The following is a 19575-nucleotide window of genomic DNA, read 5'->3' as shown; positions in this document are numbered from 1 at the left end:
TTGCTCGTTCTTAAGATTTTAGTAATTGGAACGATAGCATTTCCTTTTTTTTTAATTTTTGTTGCTACATTATTTATTTAAAAACACGTCTGAGGCTTTAAACACGGTCCTCTAAGTAATGCCATTCAGCATGCGATATCGTCGTAGTCTCGAGGACGCTGTTGCTCTTGCATTCTCCCTACTCAACAGTTACAAGCTTGAAAAGCGTCCCTTCCGACACTTCCAGAGCTTTCTCTCTGAATTTCTGCTCTACAAAGGAGTAGAACTTGCTTCCAATCGCCCTATTATTATCAAATTTACATTCCAGATTCAGTACCTCGAACATGAATACTGCTGTTTTATGGATCTGTACAGGACTTCGGGCGGGGGGAACATAGTCCTACTGCCCATTGAATTCTGTGTCCTCAGCACTCTCGAACTAGCTGTTGCTGTCTACGAGGACTACGGGTACCGTTTCGTCTCCATGGATGAATACTCGTATTTTCAAAAAGACATAGCCCTCTTTTTTGAATTTGCCATTAAAGCTGCGAAATGCCTGAACTTTATGCACTTCCACGGCTTTGTGCATGGAGAATTGAACATCTGGTCCTTCTGCACTTCGCCCGATCGACGCGATGTCAGAGTTAGCACTATCGGTCAGGGGAAGAACTCTTTTCAGGATTGTCTGTACATGTTTTCTTGGTCTAGTTCAGGGCATTCAGCCGATACGAATTCATGGCTTCCTTTCATCAGTCCGGAACAGACCGGCCGCACATTCGATACCGTCGATTACCGAACCGACATTTATTCGTTTGGCATTGTTTTGTTCGTGCTGCTGACTGGGACGTTTCCCTACACTGGCAATTCTGTAAAGTTAATTCGTGCCGTTATAACCGAACCTTTGCCTTATGACGACTTAGAAAAGTATAATGTCCCCCCTCTTTTAATTAAGATTCTTGCAAAAATGACCCAGAAACGGCCTGATGATCGGTATCTGTCGTTTGCTGGTCTTATTTATGACCTGCAGAAATGCAGAGATTCCTTTGAAAACAATGACCCCGACCTTTCGGATTTTCAGCTTGCTACACATGATTCAACTTACATTTTTTACCTCCCCTCTGTTACATTTGGAAGAGAAGCTGTGCTAGAACAGGCCATCTCTGTTATGCATCTGAACTATGCTGCGCAATCAGCAAAGGTTCAAAATGAAGCCATGTCCGACGGTTCTTTTTCGGCTGACGGTGTGTCTCTACAAGAGGTATCCTCCTTAAAAGAGCAGCTGTCTTCGAACCCAAGTTGGAACGTACTTTTGGAGGACCCTGATGACTTTTCTTCGGTAAGTCTGTTTATTATTGGTGAAACCGGAATCGGAAAATCGAACCTAGTTCGACAATTGTATAGTCGCAAACAGGCTCTTATGGCTATCTCCGAGTTCACGGCTTCTCAGTATGCTCCTTATTCCGCAATTTTGGTTGCTGTCTCGTCCATCATTCGACAACTGTTGACAGAAGATGAGAAATGTGTCTCGTTTTTCTGCAAATGCATAAAGGAGCGTCTTTTCTCTCATTTTGATGCTTTATGCATTTTCTTCCGGTTGGTGCCTGAATTGAAGGGCGTTTTTTGGGAAGAACTTGACTTTTTAAAAAAGGACGATGCCTTCTCCGGCTTTTCGAACCTTGATTTCATCCCGTCCACAGATATGTCTATTTCAGACCCATTTTCGTCTGATAGTAACCCACATGATGCTGATGAGGGACCTTTTTCCAATGTTTGGGCTTCTGTTCACAACTCTCTTCGAAGCGGTACTTCAAGAGCACGTTTCCTACATGTTATGACAGAATTCTTCCGCATATTCTCAAAAATAAGGCCTGTAGCGCTTGTCCTTGAGAATCTTCAATTTGCTGATGAATCTTCTCTTGAGTTTCTGAAACGCATAATCGATTTAAAAGTGCCTGTATGTTTGATTATGACGTTGCATTCAGATTACATTTACATTCTAAAAAACTTGGAAAAGATTCAGTCTGCAAATGTGCTTGAATTACAATTGAACCCATTGTCATATCAAGTTGTCGCTGAGTTTTTAAAGGTCGTCGTGCACAAAAACCTTGACTATATTGCTCCGCTCGTTTCTTATGTGTATCATAAAAGCATGGGTGTTCCTATCAAAATACGAAACATCACAACAGAATGTTATGAACGGGGAATTTTGAAGTTCAGCTGGATGGTAAACGAGTGGTGTATTGACTTTGAACTCCTGCAACAGATCAATAAGGAGACGTACGAAGAAGATAATCTCCAATTATTCCTTCGCAAGTTCAACCGACTTGATGATATGCAAAAGATCCTTCTCTCTTGGGCTGCTATGTTGGGGGATTATTTTTTCTTCAACCTGGTGCGCCAACTTGCGCACGATAGCAATATACCAGAGTATCGAGCTGACATTGACAAGCAATCAATTTTCCCACTACTGCGGGATGGACTAATTTACGAAACTGAAAAAGATGACATGTACAGATTTTCTCATGTGTCAAATATAGAGTCGGTAGTCTCTTTCATTCCTAAAGAGCTTCGCAAATTAATGTTTGCCTCGATGTCGAGGCATTGTCTCAATGATTCGCAGTATATGGATAATCTTGATGTTTCTTCCTATATCGTTCGGGCAATTGACTTGCTTAAAGATGATCCCAATAGGCTTTGTTATAGTGAGATCTTAAGCCATGAGGCTCAAAAGTCACAACTGAATTGGGAGAGCACCAGGGCAGTCTACCTTTCAAAAAAATGTTTGCAGTTTTTAACATTTAATGATTTGAACGCTTTTGATAAAAATTCTAGGGGCAGGGCACTATCGGTGTTCGCTCAAGTCTCTGAACTTCTTTGGTTCTTTGAAGATTTTGAAGAGACAGACTTGCTTTTTGGTCAGTTAGAGAATCTTCCATTTAGTTACGACCAAAAGATTCCTATCTATATGTTTAAATGTCGGATGCTATTTGAGCAACGAAAGCCAGTTGAATCATACAATTACTGTTTTGAAAACATCAAACGGTTTGATGTCCCGTTAACCTTTTTAACAGATTTTGATGTTGACACAGAATTTAAGTGGATGGTATCACGATTTTTATCCACGCAAGCAATAGAACAAATTCAGCCTGAAGATTTGATTACCGATTCATCTATAATGAATGTGTCCGCTTTCCTTTTTGAAGCTATCACTGCATCACTTTGGCTCCCAAGAGAGGAACAGGTCATTTGTACTAGATGTGTTAGTGATGTCTTCTTCGAATATGGCCCCACGCAGTACACCGGATATTGTATGATTGTTATTGCGATATTTACTGCGAAGACTGCTGGTTCTTGGGAGGACATGCTTCAACTTGCTAACATCGGACGTACATTTAATAAAAAATACGGAACAAGGCGTTCGAAAGCAAGGGGTGAACACCTTTTCAAAGCATTTCTTGGAAACGTATTCTTACCTCGCGGTGCCGAAGACTATTCAAGCAAAGAGGTTATGAACTTGTGTATTGCATCTGGAGAGCGGGTTTTTCTTTCTTATTCGTATATGGAAATGCTGTGGGTCCAGTTTTTGTACTCTTCTTCCCGTAGCGAATTTTTAACCTATTGTGATGACTATCTAAAAGAAATTTCCACTTGGGATGCGGATGCCAAACATGCCTCTTTTATTGCTCCAATTATTCGCTTGGTACTATGTACTTCTGGTTATAATACACTGAAAGAGTCACAAGAAGCGTTTGACAATTTACCACTGAATACGCATTTAACAACTATGAATCTACCGTATGGTCCTAATTTTCGCCTGTATGGTATATGGTGGTACAGTTTTTATATGTTGAATTTGGTTCTTCAAGAGAATTGGCTAGGAACACTTGAACTTGGCAACTGGTACATAAAGCAACATTCAGTGTTGATTTATCATTCTCCTCTACTATTTACATCCATGATGCTTGCAGTTGGAGCGCATGGAATATTGTCAGTCTCGGGAGAGTCTGCGAAAGAAAAGGCGTCGCGTGCCTTCTCTTCTCTGAATTTCTTACTAAAAATGAAGGAAGAGAATTTAAACAATCGCTGTTTGCTTTATGCAACTGTCATTTTCATAAAGGCTTACTACTTTAAAACGTTGGATCGCAAAGTTGATGCTGCTGTCTATTTTGAAAAGATTTTGACTTTCTCAGAGCAAAACGAAGTGCCGTTATTTGCTGCATTTGCACACGAGCAGCTTTGTGATATATATTCCAAGTCTGGAAGATGGGTGTCATGTTCCCATTATATCCAAGCAGCTCTTAATATTTTCTCGGAATTGTCATTCTTCCCGAAATGTGAGATATTGAAGAACCGTTATCAAAATATTCTTAAGATTACCAACTTACGTCCTTCTTTGGACAAGGCTACTCAATCGTCAGAATCATCACATTTCTCTCAGTCTTTTCTTCGCACTGATATTGATTCGCCAGAGGAACCAGAATCTCTGTGGTATAGCCCGCCAATTCCAGAAGAGGGTGATAGTAACGAGCCAGCATGGCAATTGGAGAACATGCTTACAACTTTGGATATAATGGATTTAACTTCTGTGTTAAAGTCCAGTCAGGTTATCGCAAGTGAGCTAAATTGGGAAAGCTTGCTGAGAAAGATTACGGCTATCATGATGGAGAATTCATGCTGTGATGCCGCATCTATTATTGTGATTGATGACTTTCGTTTTGAATTAGTTGCCCATCGTACAGCCGATCACTGTGAAGTTTTTGATCCAGCTTTTCCTGTTACAGAAACCCAAAATTATTTACCTTCTCGCTTACTTAAGTATGCCGTGCATTCTCGGCAATCACTGTTCACGAATAATGTTGAAGCTGACTATAACTTTGGAGTTGAAGCATGGACGAAGGCTTACCCCATGGGAAGAAGTTTAGTAATTACTCCTGTCTACCAAAAAAAGAAGCCAGTGGCGCTCTTATGCTTGCAAAACCATCCCAATGCGTTTCAAACCCGTCATTTATCGGTTATGTCAATACTGGCCTCACAAGTGAGTTTTGCTATTGTCAATGTATCGTTGTTTAAGAAATTTGATAAGGCAACTGCAATGAACATGGAAATAATTGCTTCACAAAAGCAGGCTCTTGAGCTTGTGCAGGCTTCAAAAGCAAATTATAAAAATTTCATCAATTCAATGCCCTGTTTGCTGGCAAAGGGTGTTGTTCAGGAGAACATCATTGTTAAACCTCTTGGATTGTTTTGGTATGAGTATTGTCCAAATTTTGATGATACCCGGCCTGATTTTATGAAAGTCCTAATACATCCAGAGGATTTACCAAAGGTAAAGAAGCTAATCTTACAAATACATAAGGATTGTCAATCTCCTCCGATCATTGAAGTTAGATTCTTAACAAAATCTAAGAAGTATCGTTGGAATTTAATGTCTGCGAATCCGCTGCATGATTGTGAGGTGAACAACGAAATTCTTCTTGCGGCTGTTGACATACACGACCAAAAGCAGGCTCGAGCTAGCGCATTCAAAGTAATGCAGCTCCGAGCTAACTTTCTCGCTAACATTTCACACGAACTTCGTACTCCGTTTTCCGGGTTCTACGGTATGCTTTCTCTTCTTGCAGAAACCAACTTAGACGATGAGCAAAGGGATATTGTGGCTACTGCTAAGGATAGTTGTGAAATGCTACTTCAAATTATAAATGATTTGCTTAACTTTACTAAACTAGAGGCCGGAAAAGTCATATTGGAGACGAATCTTGAATTCTCTATTGACAATTTGATAAAAAAAGTCTTTGCTCTCCATTTTTATAATAGCTGTTATGGCCAAGAAGATTTTCTTTGCTATCTTTATTGATCCTCAATTACCATCATTTGTTGCGGGCGACAGCACAAAAATTGCTCAAGTACTCAAAACAATCATCGAGAACTCTGTTAGTGCCACCGTTGAGGGCTATGTTCATGTGTATTGTGATCTAACAAAAACACTTCATCACAAAAATCAAGAGGATACTGCGGTTGTTCGGTTTACAATTTCTGACACTAGACCACTTGAAAAGGCATATGAACGTGAGCGCCTTATTGAAGGTTTACTGAACCCTTCTGACGAATCACCTAAAGTGAATGACAGTACTACACTTGGAATGTCAATATGTTTACGCCTGTGTAAGATTATGTCGAAAAACCTTAACGTTTCCGTTAATGAGGAGAAAGAGTTCTTTTCCTTTTCCTTTGATGTGTCTCTAAAACTGTTGAACAGTCAACGCCTGGCAATTTTATCAAGAAAAACAAGTGACGCTCAAACTGCCTTGAAAAAGTTTTTCAAAAACATGACAACTATCAGAGGTCGCTTCTTTGATAGTCCAACGTTTTTTGATCGTATACTTCTTAAAGACAAATTACACGAATTATCGTCACGTAATCTTGAAGTGTTCGAAAAATCGTTACTGTCTTTGAAAGTGAGTCGTGGTCCACTTCTTGTAATAATGGACGTGCTTAATTACAAAGAAATAGTGCATTCCGTTCGCTTTTTTAGGACTCATTTTAAAGAAATTAGAGTCCTCTTTCTACTAATAAATGGATTGCAGTCTGAAGAACATCAAAAAACTGATGAGTTTTTAAAGGATAATCCAGCGGGACACTCTACTTTTTTTGCTCTGCAGTTACCAGTAACCGAGGAATGCTTTTGCACTGCTTTATTAAATTTCTTGTCAAAAAAGCCATATGAGACGATACAGAACATTATTGACACACATCTGGTTACTTCTACTTCCAAGCCTTTCGATTTTGACAAGCTGAAGGACAAAGTAATTCTTGTTGCTGACGATAATGTAATCTCACAAATGACACTTGGAAAACAAGCAAGTCGTTTGGGAATGAAAGCCGAAGCTGCCCTTGATGGGGAAATTGCTGTTCGAATGATTCTTGAACACCCTCCGGGTTATTATAGTCTTGCGTTTCTGGACCATAACATGCCAAAAATGAGCGGTCTGGAAGTTGCCCGGCGGATTCGAAAATATGAAAAGCAGAAGCGTGATGCTGGCCATCTTCCCATAATAGCGCTCACAGCAGACTTGAAAGATTCTGTTGGTGATGCTTGTTTTCAAGTGGGTATGGACGATTACATTATAAAGCCGTTGAAGAACGAAACTCTTTTAGAGATCCTCAAAAAGTATGTCATTGAGGCTCGAAGTAATTAAGCTTTAAGGATGCGTGCAGTTTATTTTACGAGAGTTATTTCATTTCTTTTGCAAATTTATATTTATACGCTGGACGTACTTAATGAATTTAACTTAATTTTAATGTAATATAAGATAATAATGATACAGCGACATGACTGAATTTTTCATTAGTAATTATGTTTATTATTAACAGGCATAAAGACATATGAGAACTGAAAGGCGAACAGCGTTAACTGCTGACCAATTCGTTCAAGTTGAAAAAATCATAACGATTAAGATGGGGAAAGAAGGAAAACACAGCCGCATGTGAAAGAGCTCTGGTTTGTTGGCGACTAATGGACGGTACTAGATTCGTCATGGAACGAACTAAGTGGTACGGATGCCGTCCAGTAAGATGTTGTCGAAGACATCATGTCTGTGCTATAGCTATTCTGTAATCTGTCAATAGACTGAGAACGTTGGCTATGATGGTGTGGACGCAAAGTGCGTTGAGACGAACTGTCGGTAAAACCAATTTGTACAGAAGGTTGATCAGCATCATAAGAAGGAGGTGCTGGAAGGCTTGCAACTTGAGGGGCAAACTGCCATTTCTTAACATTTCCTTCAAGGTAAACATAACCGTATTGTCCCAAGTTTACATGAACTTCACACGCTCCCTTTGACCCGATTACCGGATACAGGTTTCGAGTTGTGCAAGTGACTTCGTAGCAACGCTGTCCGTTTCGAGTGAAGAAAAGCTTAGCATTTTGCGGCTTGTAGCCCACACCTATAATGTCACCTTGTTCATACTTAGGAACCGAATCGCTGCCAAAGAGCGGTTGATTGAGACGAAAAGTTCCGTTGGATACATACCCTGCAGACCAACTGCTCCAACCAGGCATTCTAAAAGGGGGATAAGGCTTAGTTGCAGCACCAATTGAAATCAGCGTGTTTCTCGGCAGTTCAATAATTTTTGCTTCGAAGTAATAGGTTTGGTTTGCTTTAGGAATTGGCAGGTTCGTTGTAACGCAGCTTTCTTCAGTACCTGTGAAGTCCAGTTCAGTTTTGTTCGTAACAATACATCCATAGTCCGGATTTGGGTTGAAATGCCAAGCATTTAGGCCTTTTTCCTTCACCTGGAAATACTGCGCAAGGCTCACATCAGCGCTGGTGTAGTCATACGCATTATTCATTTCAAAATCTTTTGTACGATAATAAAGTTCCTTGTCAGCGTCACTCAACATTTCCAAGCCAGAACCATCGGTACCGACATTTAGCTCTTCGTCCAGCTGACCAGGTATAGCGTGCCGAAGAAAGATACGTCTTCGACCTAGGTAGTAAATAAGCGAACCCATGAGTGAAACAAGCATCAAAGCAATTGCGATGCTAGTTATCCACATCAGAAACATCCACATAAAATCGTTGCTGTCTTCATCACCCGGAACTACCGGGCTCTGCGTGGGTAGACCCAGCGTTGTCATATTGATTTTTTTTTTTTTTGGTTGAATATATCCAATTGGAGGAATGAAGGATACGATTATTCAAGGAAACAAGGCCGTATTTGGTTAAAGCAGGTCACACCCTGCAAAATATGTGAACGAATATGTCAGGAATGTTACGGAAAACTTCAAGAAACGTCAATCTACCAAGAGTTGATTATTTTCAAAAAAATGATTTAAAAAGGCAAAAAATTGCTCATTTACACCCGCACAACTTAGACGAGGGCAATTAAAAGTTAAAAAACTTTCCTTCTAATCTGTTTCAGCGAGAAAAAGCCCGATAATCATGTATTGCAAAGAAACTGCCCGAGGTGGTGGTGAAAGCTACTAAAGATACCATACATATAGACAACCAGTACAAGAGCAACGCACCGTCTGCTAACTACGCGAGGCTTTTCGCCAGAATGTCATTACAAACTCACGAAAGTGCAATACGGGAATTACAGCGGGTCTGTGAAGTTCCGGACGACACTGCGGAAGCACTACTATCCAGTTGCGACTGGGACGTTCAGGTACGTAACAATGTGCTCAATTATTCGAGCAGTGCAACGAGTTATGAAGCGAAGAAATTGAGATGGATGTTTTTGAGCTCCATTACGAGTTTGTTTGAAAATTCTCTCGCTCATTCCAACGGTTTAAAGGACTATTTGTACTAACAGTGTGTAGAGAGCCATTGAAACGATTTCTTCAACGTCTGAGCGACCAAAGGACAACAAAACAAGCTCTAAAACCTTCCGATTTGGTGTTCTACAAACTCTATTTTCTCTTTTTGTTTCCGGGATGCAACGGCTATTTGCTTTTCTTTCCCGGGTGCCTCTCGTCAATAACTTCCTGCCGTTTTTGCAACAGAAGAAACGTATCACTAGTCCTGCAGACGCATCCAATGCGTTTATCCAGCGCTTAGAGGAACAATACGGCACGGCTCATATTAAGCTTTACGACAATGGCGGCTACAAGGAGGCACTTGTCCAAGCGAAAAAGGAATATGGAATTGCTTTGCTTCTGTTCACCTCTTCAGAGCATGAAAGTGCAGACGTGTTCGCGAGCAAAGTACTAATGAACCCTGAATTGCATACGTTTTTACTGCGACACAAGATTATTTGTTGGGCCGGCGATGTTTGTGAGGAGGAAGCATACTTTGCAGCGTGTCAATTTGGCTGTGGACATTTCCCTGCCGCCGTCTTGACCATCTATTCTCCTCGACATTCCGATTTACTTGTTACAGCCTCTATGTCCGGGGTGCTTAGTGCCGAGTCCTTGATGACTACGATCACAAATGCTTTTGTTCGTTACTTGCCTCCTTTGGAGCGTTTGCACAACTCTCTTGCCGAACAAAACGCAGCACGTGAGCTTCGTGCAGAACAAGACCGTGCATACAATGAATCGCTTGCGGCTGATCGTAAACGCCAAACTCAAGCGCGCTTGCAACGTGAGCGTGAGCTTGCTATGCAGCGTCAAAAACGCGAGACGGAAGCAAAGGATAGAGCTTTTCGGTCTTACATTCGTTCACAATGGATAGAACCTGCGACTCCGTCCGCTTCGGATACGGCTCGAATCTCCATTCGACTTCCGGACGGCAACCGTGTCATTCGCGTGTTTTCTAAAAGTGCTCTTATTCGTGAATTGTATGATTATGCAGATGCCTATTATTATAAGGAGACAGATGCTCAAGCCTCCGTTGATGAGGACGAAGAGTATTTACGAAACTTCAACGTGAAGACGTACCCCTACGAACATTCTTGCAGAGTGTACACCCTCATGCCTCGTGTTCTTCTTGATCCTTCGACTGTCATCGAAAGCAACAAGTACATTTATCCCAATGGCAACGTTGTCGTCGAGTTCGCAGACGAAGAGGACGACAGCGAAGAAGAGGAAGATGATGCCACGAACTGATGAATGAAAAAGAAGAATTGGCTGAGTCGTATGCTCAGCATAAACGCGCTTGGAGATTTAACGACCTCAAAAGATACGATAATTAATAAAAGTAATACAAGTATGTTTGCAAGCGTGTCGGCTGTATTCAACAGTATTCGTCACGTTCATTGAAACATCCACTTTTCCATAGGCGCACTAATAAATTGGGTCTTCAGAACACTTTTAGTTATCCTGGCCTGGTATTGTGAAACAATATCGAACGTGCAAGACAGTGAACTGCTTCTTACCGGTTTTCTACTAGCCAAAATTCTGTTTTACGGCGTAATTATAAGCGAAAGTTTAATTTTTTGAAATTGCTGTTCATTTGCTACGATTAAGCGCGTGGATAACGTGCACACTAATTCAGCAGCCCCGCAAACTCAAATCTCTCACCACCAAAAGAATTGCTACTCAAGACTCGAGTGTCTTCACGTTTTAGCAGGTTCCAGTCAGTACCTGTCTTTGTTTACGTTCACAATGTCTTATAATCAAAAACGACCTGGACCTGGTGGTTCCAGCCAACCTACGTATGCAGCCGTCGTTCTTTATTACTTTGTGCTAACAGTGTCAACAGCGAACGTCCTCGAAAGGAATCCATCTTAGATTTATCCCGCTACCAAGACCAACGTATTCAAGCCAAACTTACTGGTGGGCGTCAAATTTCCGGTGTCCTGAAAGGCTATGATCAATTGATGAATTTGGTACTAGACGACGTTGAAGAAAATCTGCGCGATCCGGAAGACGGACGGGTACTTGATGAGACGAGAAAATTGGGATTAGTTGTTGTTAGAGGTACAACGTTGGTTTTGTTGGCGCCGATGGACGGAAGCGAGGAGATTCCCAACCCTTTTGTCCAACAATAAACAGCATCGTAGAAATGAACAAAATGTATTAACACGAGCACCATACACATTCTTCCATTCTTTTTTTTTTTTAAAGAGATGTCAACTTCGTAGCAAAACAGTACTTTCTATTTTCTCGCTTCCATCGCAATGACAAAATAGCTACTAAACCATCGTAAAGTTGTTTATTATAACAGAGTGCACTCAGCCTATCCCCTTGCAAGTTAAGGACGATCAGTTTCGCAGGCGGCACATTTGGTCGCCTCGGGTTTGTTTGTAATCATACAAACATTGCAGGTCCAAGAACCTGGGGCCGAAGTTGGCATTTTCAGACCAGCAGCAGCCCAGTCAAAACCAGTGGCCGGAGGTGCTACGGGTGCTACAGGTGCGGCCGAAACCACAGAGGGTGTAGAAGCGGGAGTGGAGACAGAAGTGCCCACCTTGGAAATAGCCGCGGCCTCTGGTTGTTTCACCTGAACCTCTGCCTTAGGAACGACGGAAAAGTTAAACGTGGGAAGGTCAGCGGCGGACAAGGCGTTGGCAGCTTCGGATGAAGTGTCTGTTGACTTTGAAAGAATGGTAAAAGGAAATGTGGGAAGGCTCGTGACAGGAGCTGCACTGGCTTTTGCTGCAGGAGTAGGAGCTACATGTGGAGTAGCAATAGGCTGGACGGGTTGCGCGGTCTTTGACTGTTCTTCTGCCGGTTTGGTTGGCTCTTTTTTCTCTGCAACCTTAACGGCTGGGGCAATTATCTTACCACCATCAAAACGAAAGCCGGTACTGGCTGCGGGAACGGAAGGGGCAGAAGGCTTCGTAGACGTCGTCGTTGAGGGTATAGAAGTCGTAGCAGCAGGAGGTTGGAATACGAAACCAGAAGAGGTCACCTTGGGCTTTTCAGCATCAGTCTTCGATACAGCATTTGGCGCCTCAGGCTTGGGAGCCAATTGAAAAGAAAAGCCGCCTGCTGGTTTGTTCTGCTTCTCCGCAAAACCGAAAGAGAAGCCGCCAGTACTAGGGGCAGCGGCGGGCGCGGGTGCCGAAGATGTTTGTGCGTTGGGAGCGGTAAATTTAAAAACGGGTGTATGATCAGCTGCGGATGTTGAAACAGCCTCAGTTTTAGTAGACGTCTGAGGAATCGGTTTGGGTACCTTGGACAAATCAACTTTAGGAACAAACGTTTTCACGGTCGATGTTGTGGATTCCTTGACCTCAATTGAAGACGTCTTCAGTTCCTTGTTTTGGAGAGTTTTTGGTACTCCTTCCGTGGGCTTTGATATCTTCTCGGCCCTCTTCGCAGCCCGATGGCCGACCACACCATCACGAGCATAGGGATTCAAGATACTGGGACGGGATTTCGTCTCGCGTCCAGTAGCGATTTTACCGACGTCACTGGCGGCAGCCTTTTTATCAGTTTCGTCAAGGAAACTCATTAAGCTAGCAGCTGTTTTGCTGGGTGTTTTGGCTGCTGCAGGTTGCTCCGTCTTGGAAGTACTGAATGCAAAACGAGCAGGCGATGCTGGCTCTGGTGAAATCGCGGTAGTTGTCGGAACGTCGGAATAACGACGACGAGAGCGCTTGGAGGCGCTTTCTTCCATCTCATTAGAAGCAACTGTCCCAGAGACCAGGGGGGACCGAGCAAGGGAGGCCGGAGCAAGAGAATGTCTCTTGCGGTGTGTACGCTTGCGGAAGGGAGTTGACAGCGTGGGACCGTAGAAGCTCAACCGCTTCGCCGGAAGAAGTGAGTCACCGGCAGCAGCAACTGCTGTTGCTGCGGGAGCAGGAGAGAAGGTGGAACGGAAGGCAGACCAAGGGGCAGCGTTCTCGACAGTGCCTGCAACACCGACTCGTTCAGCCGAGCCGGGCTGTTTGGTGTAACGAAACACGGGAGTCCGTTGAAGTGCAGATGGTGAAGCTGTGGAGGCAGCAGCACCTGAAGCCAACGAAGTCGTTGTGCCAGTCGTTGGAGCGGTTTTTTTCAAAAGACTCATTACTCCCTCCATTTCCATCTCATTAAGAGGTGCTGCTCCTTTTTGAGAGAAAAACCGGGCAAGTGCAATATTCGCACCTGCCGAGCCATTAACAGAGGCCGTCAAGACTCCGCTATTATCAATGCTGGTCGAAGTTGTGTCAGCAACATTGGAAGAGACACTCGAAGAGTCATTCTTCGAGTCTTCGTTTTCGTTTTCACTTTCTACATCGTCATCAAAAGTCTCTGAGCTATCGACGTTTTCGTTACGGCCATCGTTTTCGTCTGCATGGTCACCATGTCTCCAAGAATTAATCCACGCTTTTGCCCGCTCCAAAAGCGATTTTGAACGTTTAGCCGTACCGGACCTTTTGTACGGCGTTTCCGAATGGGTGCGGTTTTTCCTTGTCCGCATGGGACCCGAAGTCGTGCGAGTCATAGTGTGTGGAGGAGCAAGCGTCAATGTTCGCGGTGTGTCCGGTGGTAGTGGTGGTGGTGGTTATGGTGGTTAGAATAAAGTTTTTGAGTGCGCACGTGATACTGCAGGCGGGGTGGAAGTGGTGTTGGATGAAAGAGTTGGAATCGGTCAGTAAAAAGGCAGAAGTGTACAATACGGTGGTTAAGAACGTGGACTGCAGAGTTGGGAGTGCGACTTGCAAACTGTGGTGGTCTGTTCGCCAAAGTCTGTGGGAAAAAACCACACGAAATGCTACACCAAACTTTATTCACGTTAAGGTTCGCTTGTTTTTTGATGCTTTCGGAGAGGGATGCGAACTTCAAATGTATCCAATGTATTGGGAAATAATTATACTGTCGCAGAAGGTGACCGTAGATCCATTTCAGTAATCCACTTCCAGAAGTGCAACTTCACGCGTCTGCTCGAAGGAACCAGCTGTTATAGCTATAAATGGGATGGGACTGTATTAAGAACTAATTTCCACTGTGTTTATTCAATAGAATGAAATCCGACTCTGTTCACAGTAGTAACCAATAAACACCAAATTACAGACACGCATTTACCAACATGCGATGGAGAACCGTAATGAAACACCATGCTCTTAACAAGCAATAGCCCGTCATGCTTTAACAACGCGAGCATCGACACCGAACCGCCTACTAATAGTAACTCTGTCTCTTTTATTTCTTTCTCTCTCTCTCTATCTTACATGCCCATCAAGGCATTCCGCATTCCGCATTCCGCAGTGTCTTGGGTTCGACTCCAACAAACAACCACTTAAACAAATGCTCCACCAAAACCTCTCCACCAAAAATTGTGATCCGTCACAAAAATGCAGTACGGAAAAGATGTTCAGCAGGGAAAAAGAAACTCAGTAAATGAAAGTCTTGTTTGTGCATCCTTCATCACTGCGAGAGAACTGCTCGCTCACGAGATAACGAGGATCAGATAATTTCTTCGCTTAGATTTTTGCTTTTATCTTATCTACAAACCAGCCGATTCGCTCATTATTGCTTAGTATATAATAAGCTGCAAGTTTTATAACCAAAGTACAAAACTAAAAGAACACATGGAAAGCAGCGTGCGGGAAAGTAAGAAAACCACTTCGCCAATAGGCAATCCCAGTCTTTTTCTCTTGTTGAAAGTATATATTTTTTCGCCGTTCCACCAGTAAAAAACAATTTCAGCTAAACCTTATTTCATCTGATACGACAATAAATGCACTGGCCAAGTGAGAGTTCCGTCACCCGCAATCGGCGACAGAATTGTTAACAATGAACCACCGAACCACAAACGAGCTCTGCAGACCACATTAGCCTTCATCGTTGTAAACATCAACATCAACGGCGGAATAGCTGCTTCCGCATCTCTCCCCATACATTATCAACATTTCGCGCTAAGAGAGCCACAATCGCATCCCACTTCTAAATGCCTCCCTTCGCCACGATATCTTATCTTAACTTATCTTATCTCGCCACGTTCTTTTGCTACACCTGTATCCTCCCCTGTGCTCTCTCATCTCCATTGTGACCTCGCTGAACCAACAACGTTTGTCGCCTTGTATTCACACCCTGGAGTCCTTAAACGAGCCCCCCACCAGGCCTGGTGCCAGTGGAAGTGACACTGATGAATCCAAACCTGCTGAACCCAAACTTAAGTTCCCGTGCGACAAATGCGACTTGGTCTTTGCTAAGCAGTCGGGTCTTACGAACCACAAACGTACTTACCACCAACTGGAAACGGTCGTCATCGCTGGGGACCGCAGGATCACTTGGAAACGCAGTGCCAATGGTCGCTTTCGTTGTGCGTGTGGACGCCAAAATTGGCGACGTCCGGTAAACTTCGCCTCCCATGCTAAGCATTGTCCCAGCTTCTTGGCCTACGACCCGGCCTCTGGTGTCGCTAATGATGGTTCACGGCATCTCGCTGAAATGACCTCTCCGTCTCAGTCCCACTATCCCAACATTGCCGCGTTGAATCCTGTGAATGGTGCCGCTCCGGGATGTCTAACGAACGGCAAGGTCTTGACGAACGAACCTCACTCGTCAGCGGCTGCTACGGTGTCTCCCCGTTTGTCTTCCTTTCCTCCTATGCCTACGACTTTCCCTCTGTTCAGCACGGCTGCTCCTGCTCCCTCTTCAACAGCAAATTCTTCTGCTTCCCTTTCTAATGTTCCCGCTGTTTCAACTCCCGTGCACTCTGTGTCCGGTACTGGTGCCGGCACCAGTACCAGTGCTGACATGTCTTTGGCGGGTCCGAATGTTACCGCTCAGGCACCGGTCATGAAACATTCTCCGCCCGACAGCCCAGCTTCGTCTTTTCAAAAACAAACTCCGTATTATAGTGCTCCTCCTCCTCCCGGCGCAAATTCCGTTCATGGCACGGATGGCACTGCCGACTTGTACGGAGCTACTGCCGCTCCCGACTTGAAACCACCGCTTGGTATGTATGAGCACTCGACCATGGTGCCAGGTCCAATCATGCCTCCTGGTGATCCAATGCCCACAGCAATTACGCTTTATCCAATTGCTCGTGATACAGCTGCGGCCGTTGTCAGTAAAAAACTCCACATGCGATTGGCAACAATCAGACTCGTGTATTGTGAGGACTGCCGCCAGCTGATTCACTTGAACTTGGCACTCGATCACAGGAGGTACACGCATCAGCAAAATATTTCACCAGACATTGTACGGATGTACAATGACTGTTTGGAATCATAAGTGCTCTGTCTCTTATTATTTAGCGGTTTGCTCCCGTATGAAATCTCTTTTATCCTAATAGTACAATTTACAACGATAGGGGATTCGTACGTCTGCATTATCGCAAATTACAGCTACTCAATTACAATGGTTGAGTGACTTTAAACAATCGTTCTCCTCTACGCGACAGCTGTTCGTCATCTCCTGTTTATAAGTCCTTTTTTTTTTTTAATTTCTCTTCTTCTTGTTTCTTTCGTTTGTTTATTAATACATGTGATTTAGGAGACATTTTTTATTAGCTGGAAGGGTGAGACAAGACATGATTAATGGGCCCAAAACAAAAAGCTGTTTTGTTGAGACCCTTTATGGTCCAAGGTGTGGATAAGCAATTGTCGGATCATGGTAGTTTTGGTGAGATGTGTTTTCATGTAAGAGTATACAACCTATCAAAGTGAGAACAAATGAGAAGACTCAACTTTCTGCGATAACAAGTTGCCCCGTTATTGACTCCTTTGGCGTGTACCGTTTTACTTGCCATTCTTGAATACTTCCGAAAACGTAGACACGGTAGACGGAGTTCGGTGTGTGTCGTGTTGCCTTTTACTTCGATCATTCCAATTGAGTGACCTCCGCAAGGCGTAGAACCAATCTGCTGTGTACTTGGACGTGTGGACGGATGGAAATGGATACGGTGATGCGCTAACTTGGATATAATCGCCTTGGGAAAGCTCGGTTCTGTTGCGGCCGTCGAATGCACACCAAGCTGTGCTTCTTGCATCAATAGGCACAAGAATGCGAAGAATAAGACTATCCGGAAGCACGAGAGGCCGGAAAGAAAGCGTATGTGGGCAAATAGGACTAATGAGCACACAAGGAATTCCGGGATGACACAAAGAACCGCCAGCGGCAAGTGAATATGCAGTGGAGCCGCTCGGCGTTGATATACACAAACCATCGGCTTGCACACTCGTAATGTGCTCTTCATCACCAAACAGTTCAAGCGAGGTCATAAACGGATTTGGACCCCGGTCAACAACAAGTTCGTTCAGCACTGACCATTGACCCGCCTGCATATGGCTGTTTGTGTCTGCCGAATATTTCATTAGCGTACACTCAAAACGCATTCTTAGGTTGACGGTGAAGCCGGAGTCGAAGACGCGAGTAATCACTTTCATATAGTCCTTTGCATCGAACATGGTAAGGAAACCGTGCTTTGCTACCGAAAAGGAAATGACCGGGGGAACAACTTCCTGGAAAAGCCAACTTGCACGCAATGCGGTGCTGTCATCGCCTACCGTAATCACGCAGTCAAACATATTTGGATTGTTGGCACACAGTTCCTGTGTCCAAAATTGGATACGTCCGTGTGGTAAACTCGTGATGGCAGGGTGCATGAAGAGAGACTTTTCAAGGTATATGGTACATGTAGACTGCGGCTTTTTTCCCTCCTCGGTTTCTTGCTTTTCTTGCTGGTGATTTCCATTGGCAGCGCCAATGGAAAACTTGGGAGCAGATTTCTCGTTAACGTCCGATAGAGGTTGGGTCCGCTGAGTGAGAAGCCTCACAAGTTGGACCATGGCAGATATGGCGCTCTCGCCTTCATTAGTAATAAACAAAATCTCATGAAACTCGAATTTGAGCTTTGTCGAGCTCAGCAATTGGGAAAGTTCTTTAACCTTAGCTCCCAGTATGGTTAAATCTTTTTTGTTGGATGGTTCAACAGAAAGCTGATGAAGCAAAGCATCTTTTTGTTTGTTTTCAAGTGAAAGATGGAGTAGACAACTGCCGATGGGAACATTCTTTACACGGCCAATCTGACGCTTACGAGTATCGAATTCTGTACGCGAGTTTCTGCGTGTCCATCGAGACTTTCCGGTCCGAGGATTGCCTGTCGTCTTGTTCATAAGACTGCTACTGCTTCCAGTTCTGTAAATGCCTGGGCTGGTTGACAAGGTGCTTAACGAAAGACCTGACATTCGTCGGGGAAGAGATTTGTCATTGGCATTTGGCTTGTCCATTCCAGAGACATCATTTTTCTCATCCGCAAGGTTGGCAGTTTTTACAGTACCTTCACCTTTGTCTAAACTCATTGCAACAGGTATTGAAATTGTTCAGAAGAAAATAGTAGTCAATGCAATTCTCTGATTACGGGCGTACAGTTAGAAAGAAACACGTGAAAAAGGACAATTGCTGAAACGGAACGTTTTAAGGAGAATGACGAAGAAGAAAATCTAACTGAAAAAAAGAGAAGAAATTGGAAACGGAGAAATTGAGAGAGTAAATAGTACAGGAACCACTCGAACGATCAACGAGGAGGAAATCCTCCTTTTTTTGTACAAATTTAGTAACGGACAATACAGGCGAGACAGGGTTTAAGGAGTAAGTAATAAAGTTGCACCCTTAAGATATTTTGTTACACTGAAAGTTCTATTGTCGTAAAAAAAAATAATTAAATGAACTGTAAACGGAAAGAAGAAGAACAAAACAAGAAGACAAATTTAGAAATGTCTCATGATTAGAATCAACTTTTGATAACAAGAAGCTTATGAATAAGCTAGACGAGGTGGGCCAGGGAGACCACGGTGCTCGAACGATGTATACCGTAGGATGGATGAAAGGTGACGGAAGGGATTTTAATGAAGGAGAATGGTTTTAAGTGGAGTGAAGTATGTTGATCATGACTAGGATGTTCATGGAGGTTATTCGTCTTTTTTTTTTTTTTTTTTTTTTTTATTATTATTATTATTATTATTTATTAATTTATTAAATACTTAATCGATTAATAAATAAATTAATAAATTAATTATTATTCCTATTACCGCTTTTTTGGCTTGGGATCAAGTACATGTAAAAGGTACCATGGACCTCGTATCCAGTAATAAAAGTTAACCGTAACAACGTAGCTTTTTGCGATAATAGATATTTATTAGTGATTATTAAAATAAAACAAAACAAAAAAGCATGTACAATATATACAGTTGTGTATACTCGTACTACTACTAGCAATAATAAATAAATTAGAAAAAAATAAATTAATAAAACAAACACGCAAAGGCAAAGCT

General features: G+C 43.1%; 7 protein-coding genes across 7 annotated transcripts; 4 read left to right on the top strand and 3 right to left on the bottom strand.

Annotated features, from left to right (window-relative positions):
* Nucleotides 1–130: 130 nt before the first annotated feature.
* On the top strand, nucleotides 131–7175 carry SJAG_01587 (HisK/Mak3 protein kinase Mak3; the record flags this gene model as incomplete). The annotated part of the gene is made up of 3 exons (XM_002172802.2): nucleotides 131–5716; nucleotides 5769–6434; nucleotides 6564–7175. 3 exons carry the CDS (start codon nucleotides 131–133, stop codon nucleotides 7173–7175), a joined length of 6864 nt encoding a protein of 2287 aa, XP_002172838.2.
* Nucleotides 7176–7177: 2 nt separating this feature from the next.
* On the bottom strand, nucleotides 7178–9014 carry SJAG_01586 (SPRY domain-containing protein). The gene has a single exon (XM_002172801.2). The coding sequence runs from the start codon at nucleotides 8615–8617 to the stop codon at nucleotides 7490–7492; it is 1128 nt and encodes a 375-aa protein (XP_002172837.1). The 5' UTR covers nucleotides 8618–9014; the 3' UTR covers nucleotides 7178–7489.
* Nucleotides 8971–10761, top strand: SJAG_01585 (UBA/UAS domain-containing protein Ucp10). Its single transcript, XM_002172800.2, has 2 exons — nucleotides 8971–9147; nucleotides 9302–10761. Exons 1-2 carry the CDS (start codon nucleotides 9040–9042, stop codon nucleotides 10526–10528), a joined length of 1335 nt encoding a protein of 444 aa, XP_002172836.1. The 5' UTR covers nucleotides 8971–9039; the 3' UTR covers nucleotides 10529–10761.
* A 108-nt stretch (nucleotides 10762–10869) lies between these two features.
* On the bottom strand, nucleotides 10870–14010 carry SJAG_01584 (nucleoporin Nup60). Its single transcript, XM_002172798.2, has one exon. It carries the CDS (start codon nucleotides 13794–13796, stop codon nucleotides 11616–11618), a length of 2181 nt encoding a protein of 726 aa, XP_002172834.1. The 5' UTR covers nucleotides 13797–14010; the 3' UTR covers nucleotides 10870–11615.
* On the top strand, nucleotides 10950–11542 carry SJAG_05240 (U6 snRNP-associated protein Lsm7). Its single transcript, XM_002172799.2, has 2 exons — nucleotides 10950–11076; nucleotides 11124–11542. The coding sequence occupies exons 1-2, from the start codon at nucleotides 11027–11029 to the stop codon at nucleotides 11410–11412; spliced, it is 339 nt and encodes a 112-aa protein (XP_002172835.1). The 5' UTR covers nucleotides 10950–11026; the 3' UTR covers nucleotides 11413–11542.
* Nucleotides 14011–14883: 873 nt separating the features above from the next.
* Nucleotides 14884–16534, top strand: SJAG_01583 (transcription factor Rdp1; the record flags this gene model as incomplete). Its single annotated transcript, XM_002172797.1, has 2 exons — nucleotides 14884–14958; nucleotides 15392–16534. The coding sequence occupies 2 exons, from the start codon at nucleotides 14884–14886 to the stop codon at nucleotides 16532–16534; spliced, it is 1218 nt and encodes a 405-aa protein (XP_002172833.1).
* SJAG_01582 (NAD/NADH kinase) lies at nucleotides 16447–19257 on the bottom strand. Its single transcript, XM_002172796.2, has one exon. It carries the CDS (start codon nucleotides 18601–18603, stop codon nucleotides 17041–17043), a length of 1563 nt encoding a protein of 520 aa, XP_002172832.1. The 5' UTR covers nucleotides 18604–19257; the 3' UTR covers nucleotides 16447–17040.
* Between the last annotated feature and the right edge of the window lie 318 nt (nucleotides 19258–19575).

Source organism: Schizosaccharomyces japonicus, assembly GCF_000149845.2.
Source record: "Schizosaccharomyces japonicus yFS275 unplaced genomic scaffold supercont5.3, whole genome shotgun sequence".
Lineage (NCBI taxonomy): Eukaryota > Fungi > Ascomycota > Schizosaccharomycetes > Schizosaccharomycetales > Schizosaccharomycetaceae > Schizosaccharomyces > Schizosaccharomyces japonicus.
This window is presented reverse-complemented; position numbering and strand designations above follow the sequence as displayed.